General features: G+C 46.1%; 1 protein-coding gene across 4 annotated transcripts in view; it reads left to right on the forward strand.

Moving 5' to 3' along the window:
• The window catches only part of UBN1 (ubinuclein 1), a 28,291-nt gene extending 10,277 nt beyond the window's left edge, over window positions 1–18,014 (forward strand). For 3 of the 4 annotated variants that reach the window (XM_083473627.1, XM_083473628.1, XM_083473629.1), the window contains exons 8-18: window positions 1,332–1,402; window positions 2,146–2,275; window positions 3,439–3,557; window positions 3,705–3,833; window positions 4,272–4,415; window positions 6,718–6,768; window positions 7,477–7,519; window positions 8,358–9,611; window positions 10,284–10,539; window positions 11,492–11,581; window positions 15,056–18,014. In XM_083473627.1, the coding sequence (XP_083329753.1) occupies window positions 1,332–1,402; window positions 2,146–2,275; window positions 3,439–3,557; window positions 3,705–3,833; window positions 4,272–4,415; window positions 6,718–6,768; window positions 7,477–7,519; window positions 8,358–9,611; window positions 10,284–10,539; window positions 11,492–11,581; window positions 15,056–15,108 (2,340 nt within the window). In that variant the 3' untranslated portion in view covers window positions 15,109–18,014. The remainder of the gene's footprint in view (window positions 1–1,331; window positions 1,403–2,145; window positions 2,276–3,438; window positions 3,558–3,704; window positions 3,834–4,271; window positions 4,416–6,717; window positions 6,769–7,476; window positions 7,520–8,357; window positions 9,612–10,283; window positions 10,540–11,491; window positions 11,582–15,055) is intronic. The other variant, XM_083473630.1, reaches the window with a different exon arrangement.
• Window positions 18,015–18,265: the final 251 nt, after the last annotated feature.

The raw sequence follows: 18,265 nt of genomic DNA on the forward strand, positions 1-18,265 counted from the left end.
TCGAGGACAGAAGGCCGTCAGATTCTTGCTGTGGTCTGATGTGAGGTGGCATTATTCAGAGAAGTTGGGTTGTTAATGAGTGGCAACAGCCAAGCTGGCAGTCCTAGAGCCCAACTGAGCTGGGTGCTTAGGCAGTTGTGAGGTGTGTGTTCACATAGTGCCATTCTGAGTTACTTATTGCATAGGTTTGTGGAGTAAGTGGTTGTACTGCTACACCTGTGGACTCTGGAGTACAGTTTGAGGTTTAGGTGGAGAGAATCTTTGTATTATAGTTTCAATCTATAGCAGAGCTACCTCTGTTCTAGATTAACTATGCATGCCTGAAAAGGTTAATGCACCTGATTCCAGTAATGAGATATGGAATGATTTCCATAACTTTTTTCCTTAGAAAAAATCCTTAAAATGCGTATTTTTATATTTGCATTAAAAATACTTTAAGACCCAACTGTACCCAAAAACATAATAATGAATGCATACATTGCCAGTCTTAATTGTGCAGTTTCAAAGTTATAATTAACTTTTTTCATATTGACTAAGAAGCATATAGCAAAAAAATTCTCTCTCATGCACGTACCCATTATATTGATTTGTGACTGGGAGTTGTTTGGGATGTGCATAAAATTAGAACCAAACGTATGTATATTCCAAGCAATTTAGCACATGGGAAAATTTTCTAGAAAAATTGCATCCTTTCCCATTTTTCCTCCAAGAATGCAAAGGGCTTTTTGAGAAAAGGCACTTTTTGAAATTATATTCCTCGTTGAACCACAACCTGTTGCCTGAAAGGATGTTTGAGTCTGGAGTATCACATTACAATAAAATCTAGATAATCAATTAAATGCAGATGTTAAAACACAAATGGCAAAAAGGCAACCCAAGCAGAAGGATTCCATGCTGCTTCTGAAGATGTCCAGACTTTGGGGGACCTTCCAGAGCAGATTGGGGCTCAGGGGGTAGAGGTTAGGAGAAGGGGAAGCTCCATTGCATTTGCTGGCATGATGTTGAATCTCTCCCTCGGATTTTGGCCATTTTGTGGAAATGAATCTTGGCTTCCAGAACTGCAGGGGGGAAGTTCCAATGGAGGAATCAATTCTGACTCATTTCAGTGTTAATATCGCTGCAGCTTTCTACAGCTTTGGGCATTAACCTAGTTATGAAGAATTGAAGCACCTTTCGTTTGAGGAACTGCTATGGGGCTTTGACTTCTGTAGAATATACTGACTTCTCCTCCCCCTTTTCCTCCCTTCCCCTTACACCCCGCCCCCCAGTTGGCCCTTTCCCTGCATCTCTGGTTATTAACTATTCTGTGTTGGTCTTTTTGTGAACTCCAGGCTGCCAGGGTGGCTGAAGGAGAAGGCAAACACAAGTTCTTCAACCAAGAAATGAATAGCATATTGTTGGAGTAAGTCACTTTCCCAAATGTACCATCCGAACCCTGTGAGCTCAGAGAATGAAAGTGAGAGAATGGTGTTTGCATAAGGCAGATGTAGGCAGAAGGTACTAGTAGTTCTCTGGGTGATTTCCAGTAGATTAGGAAGGGTTACTGTCTTCCAGCCGTCAGCAATAGCAGCAACAATACGACTTCTTTGCTGCTGAAATCTGGCTGCCGAAATGAAAAACCCTTGGGGCATAACCAGGAATGGTCATGGCAAGGGCCAGAGGTGTTTTGCCTCATCTAGGGCACATCCAATGGGGGCCAGTTTGTGCCAATTCAAGGTGCTGGGTCTTAAGCTTCCAAAGCTCTGCTTGACCTTAAATACTTGAGAGAACTATATCTACCATAGGTTTTGCTCCACATGTTCAGTCCTAATAGTGCAAGAGACTACTATATAAAAATGAATGGCAACAGCCAAGGAAATCTGCCCATAGTCCATGGAAACTCTTGTTCAGATTAGCTTTTGACTTCTACATAATACGTCCTTTAGACTTTGCCATTACTGTTTGCCACTGATTTCCCCCCCTTGTTGTTATTGTTTCATTTATTTTAAACCTTTAACTTTCTTTATTTAGATTTTAAATTGAAGCTTTTTAAAAGGGCCTTTGCAGTATTTTACTTTACCATGTTTTGCTTGGGCTCCCTTACTCTGCTGTCAAAGGGAGGCATTTGGATCAGAGCTAAATAGTTTTGCCTTTTTCTGCCCTCAGTATAGAGCTGCAAACTCGGGAGTTGAACAGCCAGGTCCGCTCAGGGGTGTATGCTCACCTGGCCTCCTTCCTGCCTTGCAACAAAGACACCCTGCTCAAACGTGCCCGCCGGCTTTATGCCTATGAACAGGTGAGTGGTCACGTACATGCAGTGCTACTAGTCAGTGTAAGGTACCGGTAATTCCCTCCTGAGGCCCACATGCCAGTGGCGGATGGGTTCAGAGGCAAAAGTGGGTGGACCAATAAATGTTTTAACTTTGTACACTAAGGCAGTTTTGTCTCACATCAGTTGTCAGCCCAAACAAGCAAGAAGCATAATCAGAGTTCAAGGACATCCCCATCAGGTAAAAACAAGGCGGGTGTGTGGCCCAGGGAGAGTCCCAAGTGACAGATGGGTTGTATTTGGCACCCAGGCCCCTGGTGTAAGTGATAGTGGTGTCAACCATAGAAAGAAATGTCCCATGTCATAAACTGGATTTGTGAACATCTCTTTTTGGGCTCAGTGGCTGCTCATGGAGAAGGGAATGTGTGTTTCTGAATTTCAATGCTATCGCCATTTCTAATAAGGGATAAAAGGTTCCCACATGAGGGCTGGCCTAGATTTTCCTTTCTTTAACCTTGCAAAAAACAAATTCTTGGTGATGAAAAGGGAATTTTATTTATTAAAAGCTTTTTTATACCCCTTTTCTAAATAGCCCAAAGTAATTCCTAACACATGAAAGAATAGAGCCATACAAAACACGCTATAAATTTCGCAAAATCAAAGAGCTACAGGTTAAAACAGGAGATGACCCAGGCCAGCCAAATGCCCATCAGCAGAGAAGGGTCTTGGCACTCCACTGGAAATGTGATGAGGTAGCTTTCCAATCTTCTTTAGAACATAGGTTCTATAATTTTGAAGCCATGTCTGAAAATATTTGACTCCTAGCTCTTGCTGTCTGAACAAGCTCTAAATATTATTATTATTCATTTCATTTCTATACCGCTTTATATTTTTAAGGAAAAAAATCTCCAAGCGGTTTACATTAAAATGTCAAATAAAAGAATCCAGAAGAAAACAGTATAGAAGAAAGTCAAATATAAAGTATAACATTCAAAGCAACATAATTAACAAGAAGTTAAATATGAAAGTTGGATGGTAAGCAAACTACATCTGAAGTCTAGACCTCGTTTAGTGACTAGGCTTAAATGAGTAAGTAAGGGGTGTGCAAAAGGAGTGCTTTCCTCTCACAAACAATCTCACTGCCTGTATGAATGCTGGGTCAGAGTCCTTAACTCTTTGTTTTTCTTCAGGGAGGGCGGATGAAGGACCCTCTTCAAAAACTCAAGGAAGCCATTGGCAGGGCAATGCCAGAGCAGATGGCCAAATACCAGGAAGAGTGCCAAGCACACACCCAGGCCAAGTTTGCGAAGTGCGTTTTCAACTTGTTTTTGGTTTTTGTCTCTGCATTCCACTCTGTATACACCCAATGCTTATACTAGTGGGGAGGGGGAATATTTTAGAAGTGGATCCAATTACCATTCTGCATTTCAGTGTCCCTCTTCTCTTCTCCTCTCAGGATGTTAGAAGAGGAAAAGGACAAGGACCAGAGAGAACGAGTTTGTTCAGATGACGAGGAAGATGACGATAAAGGAGGAAAGCGGATCATGGGACCTCGGAAGAAGTTTCAGTGGATTGATGAAATCAGGTTGGCAAAGTCAGAGGGGACAAGACTGGGTTTTACAGCCTTGTTCCCTGGCTTCAGGGAAAATACACCTGTATCTGCTTTTCTGGGCATTACAGCTTTATTTGTTGCCGAGTTGGTTCAAATGTATGGGGGCTGCAGTTTTCACCCGGGTCTTGGTGTGTTTTGAATTTAAGACCTAGGGTGGGGTGTCTGGTATGAAGATGTAACCTGGCTTCAGCATTTTGGCCTTGGCGTTCATCTTGAATTTGAAGCCCAAGATTGCTGCTAGATTTAGGAAAGATCTGTTGTCTGGTTCATAGTGGTATATACATTATTGTCCAAATACAAGGGCTGAACTTATTAAGGCTGTGTTTAAAATAACCTTCCCAAACTGAAGGGGTTGGGGGACAGGGGGCAAAGAGTATGGTCTGGGTAACCTAGGTAAACTTCCTCCTCTAGGGATTTGCTCTGTCAGGCGGTGAAAATCAAGCTGGACGGATATGACCGTGAAAAGAACAAGGCTCAGTCAATGGAGGATTATGTGAAGACTTTCCTGGATGCAGAAATCAAGCCACTTTGGCCAAAGGGCTGGATGCAGTCCAGGTGAGAGGGAACAAGGCTGACTAATCACTATGTGCTATAATTTAGACATAGCAGAGGCATCCCCAACATCCGAAAGGTACTCTAGGCCCCATCTCTGACCCTATTGGCAATGCTGGCTCTGTCCCACAACATCCTGAGGGACACAGGTTCCTCAGCCCTGCTTTCAATGTAGAGAGGGCAAGCCCACAATAATGGTCACTTTGAATGTCAGGAAATGGCAGTTCAGCCATTTTATTGATACCTGTAGTTAGGGCTGTGCAATAAATTGCCATACCCTTGAATACCGGTATTGAAATAATGTTGTGATAAGTGTTTCAACAAGGCAATATACCTGTGAACAGAAGGTTGAAACTTGACAGCTTCGGAGGAGGTAGCCTAGCCGAACAGATACTTTACAGGCTTTGTTTGCTCTCTCCCTCTTCCCTCCTATAAGCCTTCACACAAACTAGGAAACTCTTTCAGCTTCACTGGTATGTTTCTTGCTACTTTCATCAGTGAGAAGGTAGTCACATCTCTCCTTGCTTTGTTGTCCCTCCCTTCTGAGAAATAAAGATAGAAGCCCTTAGCTGCAGCCAGTTTTAATCCCTAGCAAGCACACAAACCAACTCTTTCAGCAGAACTTCCTGCTCTCAAAACTCTGAGCTCAGCTATTTATGCAGAGCCAGCTAACAATCCAGGAGCAACTCCCCTGGCTAGGCTATCAAAGATCCAGGGGAAAAGTAAACAGGGAATGTAAACAAAGAACTGGAAAGCACTTCTTCCTTTCTTCCCTCCCACCCACCCACCCTCACTGGTGGATAAAAGGGGAGGAAGTGTGTTTATTTCCCGCCTAAATAGCTTTCCTCCACATTAAAAAGGAAGGTTTATTTATTTATTTAAATGAGACTAAGTCTTCGCTTGCATGCTTGCTTGCTTGCTTGCTTGCCCTCCGTCCCTCCCTTTGATACAAAGGGAGAGATTGATGGGATGAGGGCTTTTGCGGGGGGGGGGGCTTCTCTGTCAGGGAAATGGAGAGGAGAAGATTTAACTGGTTGCCTTCTGCTGAAATGGGAGGTTGGCTATTGTGTGAGAATGGTGCAGAGGGTGTTTGTCGGTAAGCAGTGCAAACAAATGTGTGTCTGCTCACAAGCAAGCCCTACTAAATTCAATGGGGCTTACTCCCAGGAAAGTAATAGTAATAATAATAATAATTTGTTATTTATAATATTATTATTTATACCCCGCCCATCTGGCTGGGCTTCCCCAGCCACCCTGGGCGGCTTCCCAAAAAATATTAAAATACTGTAATACATCAAACATTAAAAGCTTCCCTAAACAGGGCTGCCTTCAGATGTCTTCTGAAAGTCTAAAAGTAGAAGTTTAGCTGAGCTCATTGGGGCTTATGCATGCATAGATTCCGCTTAGACCTCTGAGTGGGGAAGCAGATGCAACTTTACTAGTAAATCACTTGAACTATTTTTAATTTAGTTGAAAATATAGTATATGGAAGTCATTTTTAATAAATCTACTACTTCCATACATTGTAAAGCCCTCAACCGCCATGGGGAGGCGCAGCAAGGCCCCCCACCACTGTGGGGAGGTACGGCAAAGCTCTCTGCCGCCCCAGGGAAGTGCAGCACACCATCCTCTGTGATGGGGCCCTCCACCACTGTGAGGACTCCTGGTCAGGCCCTCTGCCTGCAAATAGGTGTAGTGAGGACCTCCATCGTGGGGATTCCCAGTGAAGCCCTTGTCTTCTGTGGGGAGGCACAGCGGGGCCTTTCTCCCCTGCAGGGCAGCCCTCAGCCGCCATGGGTATATATCATGATATATTTGAGATATCATGATTTCTGTTTGGTGATCTATTGTGATATTGAAGATCAGATATCACCCAGCCCTACCTGTAGTGTGAGTGTCAGTGGCATGACTGCGAGTAGAGTAGTGGGCCAGGCAGCTGCATAGGATGAAAGGAAACCTGCAAAAGAGGTTGCTCCAGATGTTTAACAGTCTAAAGGGGTCTTCAGAAGGACAATATGCAGCATTGCAGCATGTTTACTGATGGCTCACTTGCTGCTCAAGTTGGTCATCGTCATCTTTGATTTACATACATGGTTTCTAACCCACAGCAAGAGCTGTCTGCATGTTTTTGTGTAACTTTTCTTTGCAACAGTGGGGTCTAGAAACTACCTTTTAAAAACAGAAAGATTCTGTTCTCGGGATTCTGCTAGAGGCACTAGGATCTTAAGCTTGAAAGGCTCATTTCTGCTGCTTGGAGATCTGATTCCCAACAGGTCTGGCTCAGCTTCCTCTCTCCTTTTTTCAGAACCCTCTTTAAAGAAAGCAGGCGAGTGCATGGTCACCTTACATCAATTCCGTGAGTATCTGTCCGTGCTTGCAGTACAGGAAATCTGTCCTGTGCTCGTGCTGTTTAGTCTTTGGTCACGTTTTGTCACTCAGATGGCAACTGTGCACGTGGATATCCTCCAGCATGGAGAAACATGAACTTCTGCAGGGCCTTCTGCCTTATTGCATGTTTTTTATTTGTGGATCAGACATGAGAAATGGCAGAATAGCACTGCCAGCACTTCTTCGGTGGAGTAGCAATGCTGGCAAAATCAGATAAAGTTTGAAGGAACAAACTGGGATCAGTATGTGCTATACTGTACAGCAGCAGGCATCCTTGGTGAATGTACATGTGAAGCTGCCTTGTGCGGAGTCAGGTCACTGACCCACATGGCCTAGTACTGTTTGCTCTGACTGGCAGCAGCTTTCCCACTGATTCCCTGCCCCCCGCCCCAGCTATGTGAGATGCCAGCAACTTAAAGGTGAGACCTGGCACATACCAACCAGGTCCTCTGCCACAGAACCACAGCTCATCTTTATATGTGTCTGCACCCCAAACACACACAACACTCCCCAAGGTTGTTCACCATTTGAGCATATGTCTCAGTTGTAACTGGCCCCCATGGATTGTCGTAGGCACTAGAAGGCTTAAGGTTCTCTAGCTGGCCTCCCCTGGCAGGTTACATCATGCTGACCTGGAAGTAAGATAATCTCTTCTCTTACTTGTGTTTCCCTACAGAACAAAGAAGAAAGTCATGGCGCCTCCAAAGGTGAAAGGAAAGGTGAGCAGTTATACCTGGGCTCCTATTAGCACTCATCCCTGATTGCGTCTTGTTGGGACATATGAGAATATGGGGAAGATACAGTTGCTTCTTGTGTACATTGAAACAGCTCTCCAGGACCCACTCCTATGATTTGTGCCCTGAGTTTACATGGTGCTTTTCTAGATTTGATTGTCAAAGCAATGTAAGCCCAGCTAGTTCCCTGCGATGATGGCCTTGGAAATGAACATTAGATTTTTAAATGTGTGTTTGGCAGGAGTAGGGGCAGACAACTAAGAAAAGTGAGGCCAAGGTCCAAGTGAACAAGATGAGTGTAAGCCAATGTAGTTGAAAGGATGCTTAGGTACTGGCTTTGAGGGATTTGAGCCAAAAACTTCATGGAAAAGAGGTGTAGCAAATTGGTATCCTTTCTGGATTAATTGCCTTCAAGTAGGCTTTGTCCTGATAGAAGAACTGAAGTAGTCTCTACAGCATTCAGCACTACAGCTGCAGGAAGTATCATGTTCTAGGAAAATGCATGTCTAGCTGCATCCAAAGCTCTCTCCAGATGTTCATATTCCTGCATTGCTTTTAATTTTGCTGTTGAAATTGCACAACTCCGGAATGTATGGTATAAAGAACTCTGCCGCTTTTAACATAAAAGCAACCCCATTTTAATCTTCTCTTCCTGGTAGCAATTGTGCCTTTGCACAGCATGTACACAGCTCCTTCTGTAATCCATTTTATCTAGAGCCTTTGGGCAAGTGATACTCCTTCAATTTAAAATGACTAAGAAAAAAATAGCTGGGCAAATAGCATTAAGTCTATAACCTGTCTAATCTCCCTTTTGGTCTTCCAGGAGTCGTCCTGTAAGCCAGATAAGAAGTCGCCCCTTCCTGTGCCCTTGATCCACTCAAGCAGCGGAGTTACGCTTTCTCCAGAGTCGCAGGGAGTTGCAGCTGGCCTCAGCCCTCAGACCAGGGAACTCTTGGCCATGAGTTCAACCCCAACTCCCAGCAGCACAGCTGCTCCTCCCACTTTCAGCATGGACGACTCTCTGGATGAGGACTTGATCCACAATGCTGCCTCGTCTTTGGAAGCTGTCTCCAAGGAACTGGCTGTTCTTAACAGCCGGACGGGGGGAAGCCCTGACTTCACCCTCCCCGCCACCCCAAAGGTGCCTTTGGAGAAACCCCCCATTCAGACCACATTGGAAGAGAAGAGGAGCTTCTCCAAGCCAAGCCCCTCACCTGCCCCGTCTCCAGCCGGCAGCTCTCTGCAGTCACCGCTCAACTTTCTGGCCGAACAGGCCTTGGCACTGGGCCAGTCTCCTCCGGACAAAAAGACAGAGAACTCCAGCTACAGAGAACTCTCCTGCCAGGCTCCCCCTGCCAAGATTCCGGATGCCCACCAGTCTAAGCCGAAGCATCACAGCCTGCCACGCACCGTTCATGGGCCCCAGACCTCGACCCCAGTCCAAACACCCCAGGTGAAGGTGTTCCCCCTGGGCTCCCAGCAGCAGAAAAACTTTTCCGCATCCCCTCCCTTTGTCAAGCTGCAAGGTCCCAAGATCATCTCCCCTTTGCCCCAGCGGCCTCCTCTCCATCAGCAGGTCAAGACCCCCACCAAATCACCCGGTTTCCATTCTTCCTCCTCCTCCTCCTCCTCTTCGACCATCTCCCCAGGGTCTGGCAGCACCCACAAGACCCCCAATTCCTCTTCTCTGACTCTGAGCTACACGGGGAAGCACCCCAGCACCCCTGGCTCCTTGGGGCAGTCGTTCAAGTCGCCTTTTGTGGCCTTGTCACGTCACATGGCAGCTTCTTCCAGCAGCTCCACATCCAGCATATCCACAAACCAAATCTCCTCCTCCTCCTCCCCGGGGAACCTGCTCCCAGGCACATCGCTTCCTTCTCCTGGGCAGGCTCCCAGTCGCTTGTCGCCAAGTTCCATGGTGAAGAAGGCCCTGGTCTCCCAGAAGCTGACCTTGGTTGCTCCACCGGGGGGTCCGAATGTCAGTTCAAGCGGAGGGACGCAAGGAGTGGCCAAGTTGCTGACCTCTTCTTTGAAGCCCGCTGTAGTTAGCAGCACTGCAACCTCAACGCCTGTGCCGGTAAGTGGTCCCTCCCAGAGGCCTGATGTCAGCTGTTCCTTTTTCTTTTGCCCTGTGAACTTCCCTGTCTACCTTGATTTGGCTGCTGCTGCTGCTACTCTTTAACTCACTGTTACCAACTCATGCCAGTGAGAGCCAGTGTGGTGCACTGGCACAATGTGGTGCAACCTGGGAGATAAGGATTCAAATCCCCACTTGGCTACCAAGATCACTGGGTGACTTTGGGCCAGTTGCTTACCTCGCAGCCTGACCTACCTCATTGGTTGGTGGCTAGGATAAAACAAAGGCAGAAGAATCATGTGTGCTGTCTTCAGCTCCTTGGAAGGAAAGGTGAGATGTAAATATAGCCAATAAATAAATGTCCTCTTTCATTCAGGAGACGTGTTGCAAGGCTGTCCACCCCCTCAAAATCTGGAAAGTGATTGCTAGAGCTGTGTGCCTGGCACACTTCTGAGGGACCTGCACCAGGTGGCATTGGGTGGGAGAAAACAGCTTCTCTTAGCTATTGGCAGTAATTTCTGGAGGCAAGGGAATTTTCTTTCCTGGAAAGGTTGAAGCCCATCAATTGAATTCTGAGGTTGTGCACAAGCCTCTGTGTCACATGCTTCCATGACTGATGATCGTGGACCGTTTCTCTGTTCTTCTGATGGTTGCTTTTTCTCTCCTTCCCAGAAAGGAGCCAGCGGAGCAGTCCTACTTACCAGTTCATCTTCCTTGAACGTCCTGTCTCCCGCTTACAAGCCTGGCAACCCGAAGCTGCCAGCACCAGCTCTGAGTTCCACCCCGCTAGGAATTATCTCACCAATCCATTCCTTCCCTCTTCATGTGATTTCCTTCAGCTCTGAATCGTCCCCCAAGTCAGGGGTGTCGAAGGACGCCATTGTCACAGGACCGGCCCCGGGGACTTTCCATCATGGCCTTGGCCACAGTAAGTGTTTGCGAGGGAAATAGGGGCCCACACTCCAGGGAAACAGCCGTTGTGAGCCCTTGGGGGCTTAATTTGTCTCTCAGGCCAGAGTTTCCACACCCATGCGTTTAATGGTCTGGGCCTACCAGGAAGAGGTAGCCTTTCCTTTGGTGGTGGAACTGCCTCCTGTTCCTCATCGGCTATTGCCTGTGCCTGCATTTAGGTGTCAGGTAAAACAGCCTTGTCTGTTCAGCCACTCAGAAACTTTGAATGTACTGCATCAACATAATCTGCTGGTTTTTTTATTTGCTAGATGTCTATGCCTTTGTTGTATTATAGTGCAGTTTTGGAGCTCATGTTGTGAGCCGACTTGGAAGCTACAGTTGTGCTGTGGGGTGTAAATAATTTTAAAGAAAGATGTGGGAAATGGGAAAGCAGCAGGAATGGCTTGCCCTGGGCAACAGTAGAGGTCCGACTGCCCCTGTGACCTATTCCACGATGGCTTGGTATGTGTGAATGGAGCCCTTGCCGTCACAAATCTATATTTTATATCCCTCACATTGTCCTGGATCAGTTGCTTTTCAGCAGAGTCAGTTCATGCATTGGGCTGCCAGTAATGCACAGGGATTATAACCCACTCTTGGTTTGCAGGGGCTCCACTGAATGTCAAGCTCCACAACCAGCACTGGTTGGACAAGCCAGGCTTCTTTCCTCTTTTCCCCAACAAGTCTCAGCTTGAACTGAATTGTGCCTTGTAGCCCATCAGTTGAACTAGTTCCACTTGATTGTTGGCTGCAGAACTTGACAGGCGTTGGGGAGGGAGGGGCCGCTCTTCTTCATTAGAATCCACCAGCAGACATCTTCTTCTCTGCTTGTTTCTGTCTTCAACATACATTTGTTTCTCCTTTATTCCATCCTCCTCCTCCTTTTTCTCTCCTTTCTTTCTCTTTCTCTCCTCTTCCCCATTTTCTAGGTCTTTTGGCTGGCTTGCCCTCCAGCCTGCGCCAGGCAGCGCCCCTCCCACTCTCAGTGCTGCCTGCCCATTTAGCACACAGCCTGCCAGGTAACTCCTCTGCTGCTGCTGCTGCTGTTGTTGTTTGTCTTCTGCACTCGTGACTCACCCCGCAGGTGCCCTCCTGCTTTGCAGCAAGAGAGCCGCCACCCTTGCCATTGACTCCAGGTTCACAACTCACGTGGTTTAGGAAACCTCTGTAAAGCCCAGGATGCTCTAATGCCATCCAGTTCTTTTATTTTGTAAGGAACAGATTTTATTCCAGTTTCAAACACTGTTGTTTCAGGAGAAAGATACGAAAATATCCATTTCTTTTATTGAAGCTGTGCTGGAACACAGGAAGCTTAAATAACCCTTCCCCTTAAATATTAGGAAGCTGTCTTAAACAGAATCAGATCATTGGTCTGTCTAGCTCAGTATTGTCTGCACCGACCGGCCATGGCTCTCCCAGGTTTCAGGCAGGGTTCTCCCCCCACTCCTGCCTGAAGATGCCAGGATTGAACCCAAGGTCTTCTGCATGCAAGGTAGATGCTCTGCCACCAAACTACATACAGCTGCTTTCTCAGAAAAGCCCCAGGTTACAATTTTACTCCCCCCCCCCCCGGCCTTTCTTTCTGTGAAACACACATGTGGATTAACTGTTGCCCACATGGCACAAATGCAGGGCTGGGCTGGCTTTTAACATGGGTGGCTACAAGATATTTTCAGTGGCCCATGGAGAACCTGCAATATTTGACACTTTTCAAGGTGGGGGGCTTAGTTTCTGCAGGTCTTGCAATCTTGCCTCAATAAGAGTTTTAAATGTTTTTCAAAGGATTTCCTTTAAGCGTTCCTCAAATATCCACCTGGTTTTTGAGCTGCAAACGTCTGTGTTCACTGGGCTTCTTGAGCCCTCGTCAATCTTCATGTCTTTATTTCCGGTAACACTGACGCTCTAACTGCCAAAGGGGAGCTGGTCTTGACTGATCAGTCCCAAGAGGTGTTGAAAGCCTTGCAGCATTAAGTGGGACGAAGCATCACAGCTGCACTTTAACCCAGCGGTAAATTGAGTGGTGAGCACTAAATGAGCTAGCGGGGAGCAGAAACAGAGAGGGAAGAAAGAGGGGGAGTTCTTCATGACGGGGAAAGGGAGTAATTAATGTGGAGGTCAATAAAGTAACTTAGGGAGTGGGAGCATAAATTGTTTCATTTGGGAATGATTTCTAAGGAAATGAATGGAGAGGAAGCAAGAAGGTTGGTGTAGGAAGTTCTTCAAGTAGGCTCTAATGTTTTTATTTGGAAGACAAGGAATTACATTTGTGGGTAGGGAGAGGAAGAAGGAAGCATTAATTCCAGTAAAAATAGTTCCTTACATGCTGGTTGTGGCCTCCACCTTACGTACCACTGATATATTTCTTTTTTTTTTTTAAGAAAGAAATAGAAATAAGGTTTCTCTTTTTCTGCTATGCCCATTTTGGCATGTATGCCTTGGTGGATTGGCTGTGGCTCAGTGCAGCCCTCTGCTCGGAAAAGGTTCAGCAACCTGTTTTCTAAAGCCTTGAAACAAGACATGGATGCTCCTGGCTTGCACTAGGTGTTCAGAGGAACTATATGGCAGTTGGCAGCCTCTTGTTAAACTTTCAACATAGAAGTCACTTGGGGATGTGTTTTTTACCCATTTAGGAGGTCGTTTCTGAAGGTTGCCCAATCTCTGAAAGTGCAGAACATGGTGCCATGGCAACTTGGTTGCTTCCCCTGCCCCCCTCCCTGCTAATTAATTTATTGCTTGTTTTTATTGCAAAGTTGTTGCTAATAACTTGTGGTGATGCTGCTGCTGCTACTTCTGTTTGTTGCAGGGGGGGGGGTTGTGCTGCTGTGTTGTGTATTTTAAATTGCGATGTTTTAATTGCTTTGGATCTTGTGGAGAACATAGGAAGCTGCCTTCGTTCAGTCAGACCATTGGTCTACACTGGCGGGCAGAGGCTCTTCAAAGTTTCAGGAGAGGTTGGTGATTCAGGCTGGAACTTTCTGCATGCAAAGCAGATGAGCTCCAACCCTTCATTCACTGCCTTGGGTATCTAACTTACTCAGAGTGTAAAAATAGCATTTACATTGCTTAGGAACACTTCACTGCATAGTAACAATACTTCAGATAACAGCACAGAGTGCAGTTATTATTAGCTTTTCTTCAAAAGCTCAAAACACTTGGGGTGGCTGAATTTCAGCGAATCCTTCGCCAGGCTTTGAGAAACTTCCTCAAGTAGCGGGGTTGCTACTTTGTTGTTTTTTACTCGGAGTAAAAATATTCCTCTCTTGGGAGACCCACATTCAGGAACCCTTTCCCAAAGGAAATCCACCTCATTGCTTTCCAGTGGCCAGGGGAATAGCACGTATTGGTGCAGGAGCTTTTGAGGTCTCCTGGATGCGATTGGATGGGTAGATAGCTGAAGCTTTGTAAGCTGACCTTGAGGAAGCATGCTTTGGAATATGTTCCAGAGCCGGGGTAGGGGAACTGTGGCCCCCTAGATGTTCCAGGACCCTAACTCCCACCATCCCTGACTATGAGCCTTGCTAGCTGGGGTTGATGGAAATTTGAGTCCAGCAACCTCCATCCCTCCTCCAGAGGATGGGTTTTGCTGTCTTGCTTGCGGTCTACAGGCTGAACTTTGCAAGTGTGCATCACACAGACTGCTGTGCCAGATAGCAACCTGCAAAGGAGCTGCCACAGGGAGAACTCTCTTTTTGCCTCCGCTGCTGTGCTTTTGTCTTAGTCTACATCTGTAGTGCAACATGGTCATAGAATGGACTGTTAGTGCTTGGCACATTTAATTTTTTTTTTTTAAAGCATTTATTGAAGAGGGGTTGTAGCCTCCCTGTTGTGTGAAAGGATTTGCTTTTACTTAGCACAGTATGCCATTCCTTCACCTGTATAAGAAGCACAGTGCATTGTACCATCCTGGGACTCTACAGATTTTGTCACCACATTTTGCTGCATGTTTAAGACAAATCATCCATAACTCATCAGTACTTGATTACACCAGTGATGCACTATTGTGAACCAGGGCTTACTCACCAACCATATGTGATATCAAGAAGAGTCTTGGGTGTGTTTTTGCCTGCCCACAAGATCCAGGATGAGAGAGAACTTAGCTAGGGGAACCTAAACCTTTGTTGTGCACATTCATTAGAGCATGGGAACATGGGTACCATGTTTTCCTTCTTCCCTACTATCCGTCTTCCTCTTCTTTGGTCCCTGCCAAATGCTTGAGAAAGCCTTACTGTCCCATGATGCAGTACAAAGGACAGCAAGGCCCAAGCTGTAATCATTTGAGGATCCAATTCTGTTTACAGAACTTCAGTTTTTCAGTCACAGGTTTTTTTCAGACTGCAGTGATCATCCCTTCCTGTCTGTCAATGTCTCTATTAATTAAACTCTTTAGTAGCTTATGGCTAGTAACACTTGCTAATCATTTGGTAAACTAAATGTTTGGAGCTTCCACTGCTGGGGCGGGGACAGTAATAGTTCTACTTTTGCATCTCTTTCAGATACAGCTCAGCTGCATGGTAAAGGGTCCAATGTACAGCCACGGAAATTGTGACAGTTCGAAAGTTGAGGACATGACAAGCCCTGATAGGGACTTGCAGAATGAAGCCACGGACGCAAGGTGCCCTTTCTCCCCACCCCCCGTTCCTTTTTGAATGGAGTTGATCTGGAGGTTCCTTCCCTGTTTGGACCAGTCCCTTTCCACAGGGATCTGTGCCTCGGACTAAGAAAGGAAGCACTTAACTGGTGCCGTTCTGGCAGCTGCCCTGGCTTCACATACTTCAGGCACCAGAGTGGGAGGGAGAGATGCAGGCAGGGCTCTAGAAGCTGAGCACGACAACCCAAGCCCTTCTTGTCACATACATCTGAATCCAGTTTCTCACTCCTTGATTTTCCAGTGGACTATGTGAAGGTGCTTGAACATTCCTGCTTTGGGTTTACTTGGCTGGCTTAAGCTAATCAAAGAGTGCTAGTCACAAGTGGTTCCTCCCCCCCCTTTATGGTACCTGTAATAAAGCTATGCTGACGTCAACCAAGAAGACCCACCTTCCTCTGTGGCATCTTTTGTAAAGTCAATCAGCTCATTGGTCTTCTCAGAAGAACAGTGACTTGAGAGGCCTTGAGATGCATTCATGAACACTGGCATTCTGATCTTTTTGTGTTGCTTCTCTGCCTTTTATTTTCTGGTATGGTCAATCCTGCCCTCTTCCCTGCCCTGTCATTACCACTGAATGCATAGGATTGGACAAGTCCCCTTTCTTTCCCAGCATGTCATTGTGTATAGCAAAGCCGTAATTCCAGTGCCTTTTATGGTGGAGCAAGAGTGCAAAACATTTCAAGCTCTTTTTGTGTGGGCTCTCTCTTTTGTTGTTGTTTTTCCCCCCCTCAAAAATTCTTAGCTGTATTTAAGACGTGTTGGGCTTTATTTGATAAGAGCTTTTTTTCCTGGAGTTATACACTACTTTCTGGACTTGACCTTGTGGAGTTGCCTAGTGCCAAGCAGAGTACAAAATAGATATTGATCACTAGGTGTGGAGTATGTGGACCTGAGTTTCCCCAAAAGCAGGGATGGGGAACCTGTGGTCTACCTGAAGATGATGGACTGCAAACCCCATTCTTCATGACCGTTGGCTATCCTGGTTGGGGATGGTGGGAGTGAGAGGGCCACAGATACTCCATCCCTGCCCTAAAGCTGTTTCCCCAGACTCAGATTTCAGCAGGTGTTCTGTAAGCAAGGTGAGATCTAGAGCTCTACTTTTGCTCTACTGGAGGAAAGAGTTCTGCATACCGGTGCACAGAGACATGGGTGTGTGGAGCTGGCCCTCTGTAGGACTACTGGGTTGTGGACCATTATCTATTTGGAGATGCTGTGCTAGCACCAGCATGATAATGGAACCATTGTATTCTGGTGACAGGGCAGTTCCCTCTGAGAACCTTTCCTGTGCAATCACTGGAAATTGGGCTTGACCCTCTTCATTTAAGAGCTTGCTCAGGCTTTTCTAAGAAGCTTGGTGGCTAAGCTCTTTTGTGGAGGTCTGGGGAGTAGTGTAGGCTCATCAGGGCCAGCGCCAACCCAACCAGGGCTCTTTGCTGGAAAGTGAAAGTGGTTGTGCATCAGAGCTGTCATAAATACCTTGCTTTGGGGAGGTGACTGACAGCTCAGTGGGTAATTTTTGTAAGAGAACCAGGAAGGGGTGGGGGCTGAAGGACTAACTAAACCTTCCCCCTCTTCACTTGACCTTTTTGTCCCAGCATGCTGCTTGCCCTGGGGAAAAAAGAAGTTATGAAACACATTGCCACAAAGAGGGGCACATATGGCAATCCCTGTGAAAAGAGGCTTGCTGGAGCAAGCGGCCTCTTCTGTTCCTGGAAGGCCATAGACCAGGTTGGGGCCAGTGGCTGTCAAACAAAAACTGTTCATAATAAACCACATGGCTCCTCAAGGTACTCCCTTCCCTTCAGAGCCCTACATTGGATGGTTCTTCCTTGGTATCAGAAAGCTCTTGATCCTCTAAGTGGTGTGAGCCCCATTGTTTAAAAAAAAAGAGAAAGAAAATAAATCACAATGAGTTCTGCTTGGATTATGACCAAATTTGGAGCCAACTTCATTCCTTCAACATGCCTGTTTTGAAGTCCAAGTAAATATGGACATAAACCCTAATTAATTTGTACATCTCCCCAAAAAAATGAATTGGATAATGTCAAGCTTATTTATGAAAATATATCCATTATTTCCATGAGAAAATAAGAATAATAAAAACTCTAGGTTGTAGTAAAAGAGCCAAAGACCAAATGTTAAGGTTGCCAGTTTTGAAGCACAGACATTTGTAATAGATGGGCGTGTTTTTTTGTTTTTGCTTTTTCTGGTCAGGCCTCAATCCTGCTGGGTGCTAATTACCTCTTGTGAGAACTGTTTTATCATTTCGACAGGATTGAGGCCTTCTTGAGCTACTTGCAATTCCCCTCTTGTTGCTCTCCCTTGAAAGCTTCTGTTGTCAAAAGCTACCTGTGCATTTGCAGTGGCTGGAGCAGAAACTTAGAAATCTCATGAAGCCTCTTGCCTCAGGGAAATGTTATTTCTTCCCCCTCCTCCTTCCCCGCCTTTTCTTTTGCATTGAACAGTGAGAGAACTTAATCAAACAGAGCCATGGCAGGGCAGGGTCTACCAGCGTTTGGTTGGGACAAGAACAAGAGCACTGGGGTCTCTCTCTCTCTCTCTGCCTTGGCTTTGACCCTTTTGGGAGATTTTTGTTTATGGTGGGCATGTGCACCACCAGATGGCACTTAAAAACTTAGAAAAGCAGCGTCTTTGAGTGTGGGAAGAGCTGCAATTTATTTTTGTGTGTGTTGTGGGTGGGTGGGGGCAGGGGCCTTTCTAGGTAATGAGTAAGATGGAGGAGACGTTTAAAATGGCTAATCTTGTATACAGCAGCTGAATAAAATTGTTTTCCAGTTTCCAAATTGCTGTTTTCGTTCTCTTTATTTTCAAAGAAGGGGCAAAGAGGTGACCATAACTCAGTGGCAGAGCAGCCACTTTGCCTGCAGAAAGTCTGTGGGTCCGTTCTTGGCATCTCCAAGCAGGGTGGGGAAAAGACTCTTGTCTGGAACCCTGAAAATCTGCTGCTAGTAAGTACCAGTAATCCTGAGACAGATAGGTCCAGTAGTCTGTCTCAGCATAAGACAGTGTCTCATGTTCCCATACTTGAGACTCT

Source organism: Podarcis liolepis (genome assembly GCF_965112155.1).
Source record: "Podarcis liolepis genome assembly, chromosome: 14".
NCBI lineage: Eukaryota > Metazoa > Chordata > Lepidosauria > Squamata > Lacertidae > Podarcis > Podarcis liolepis.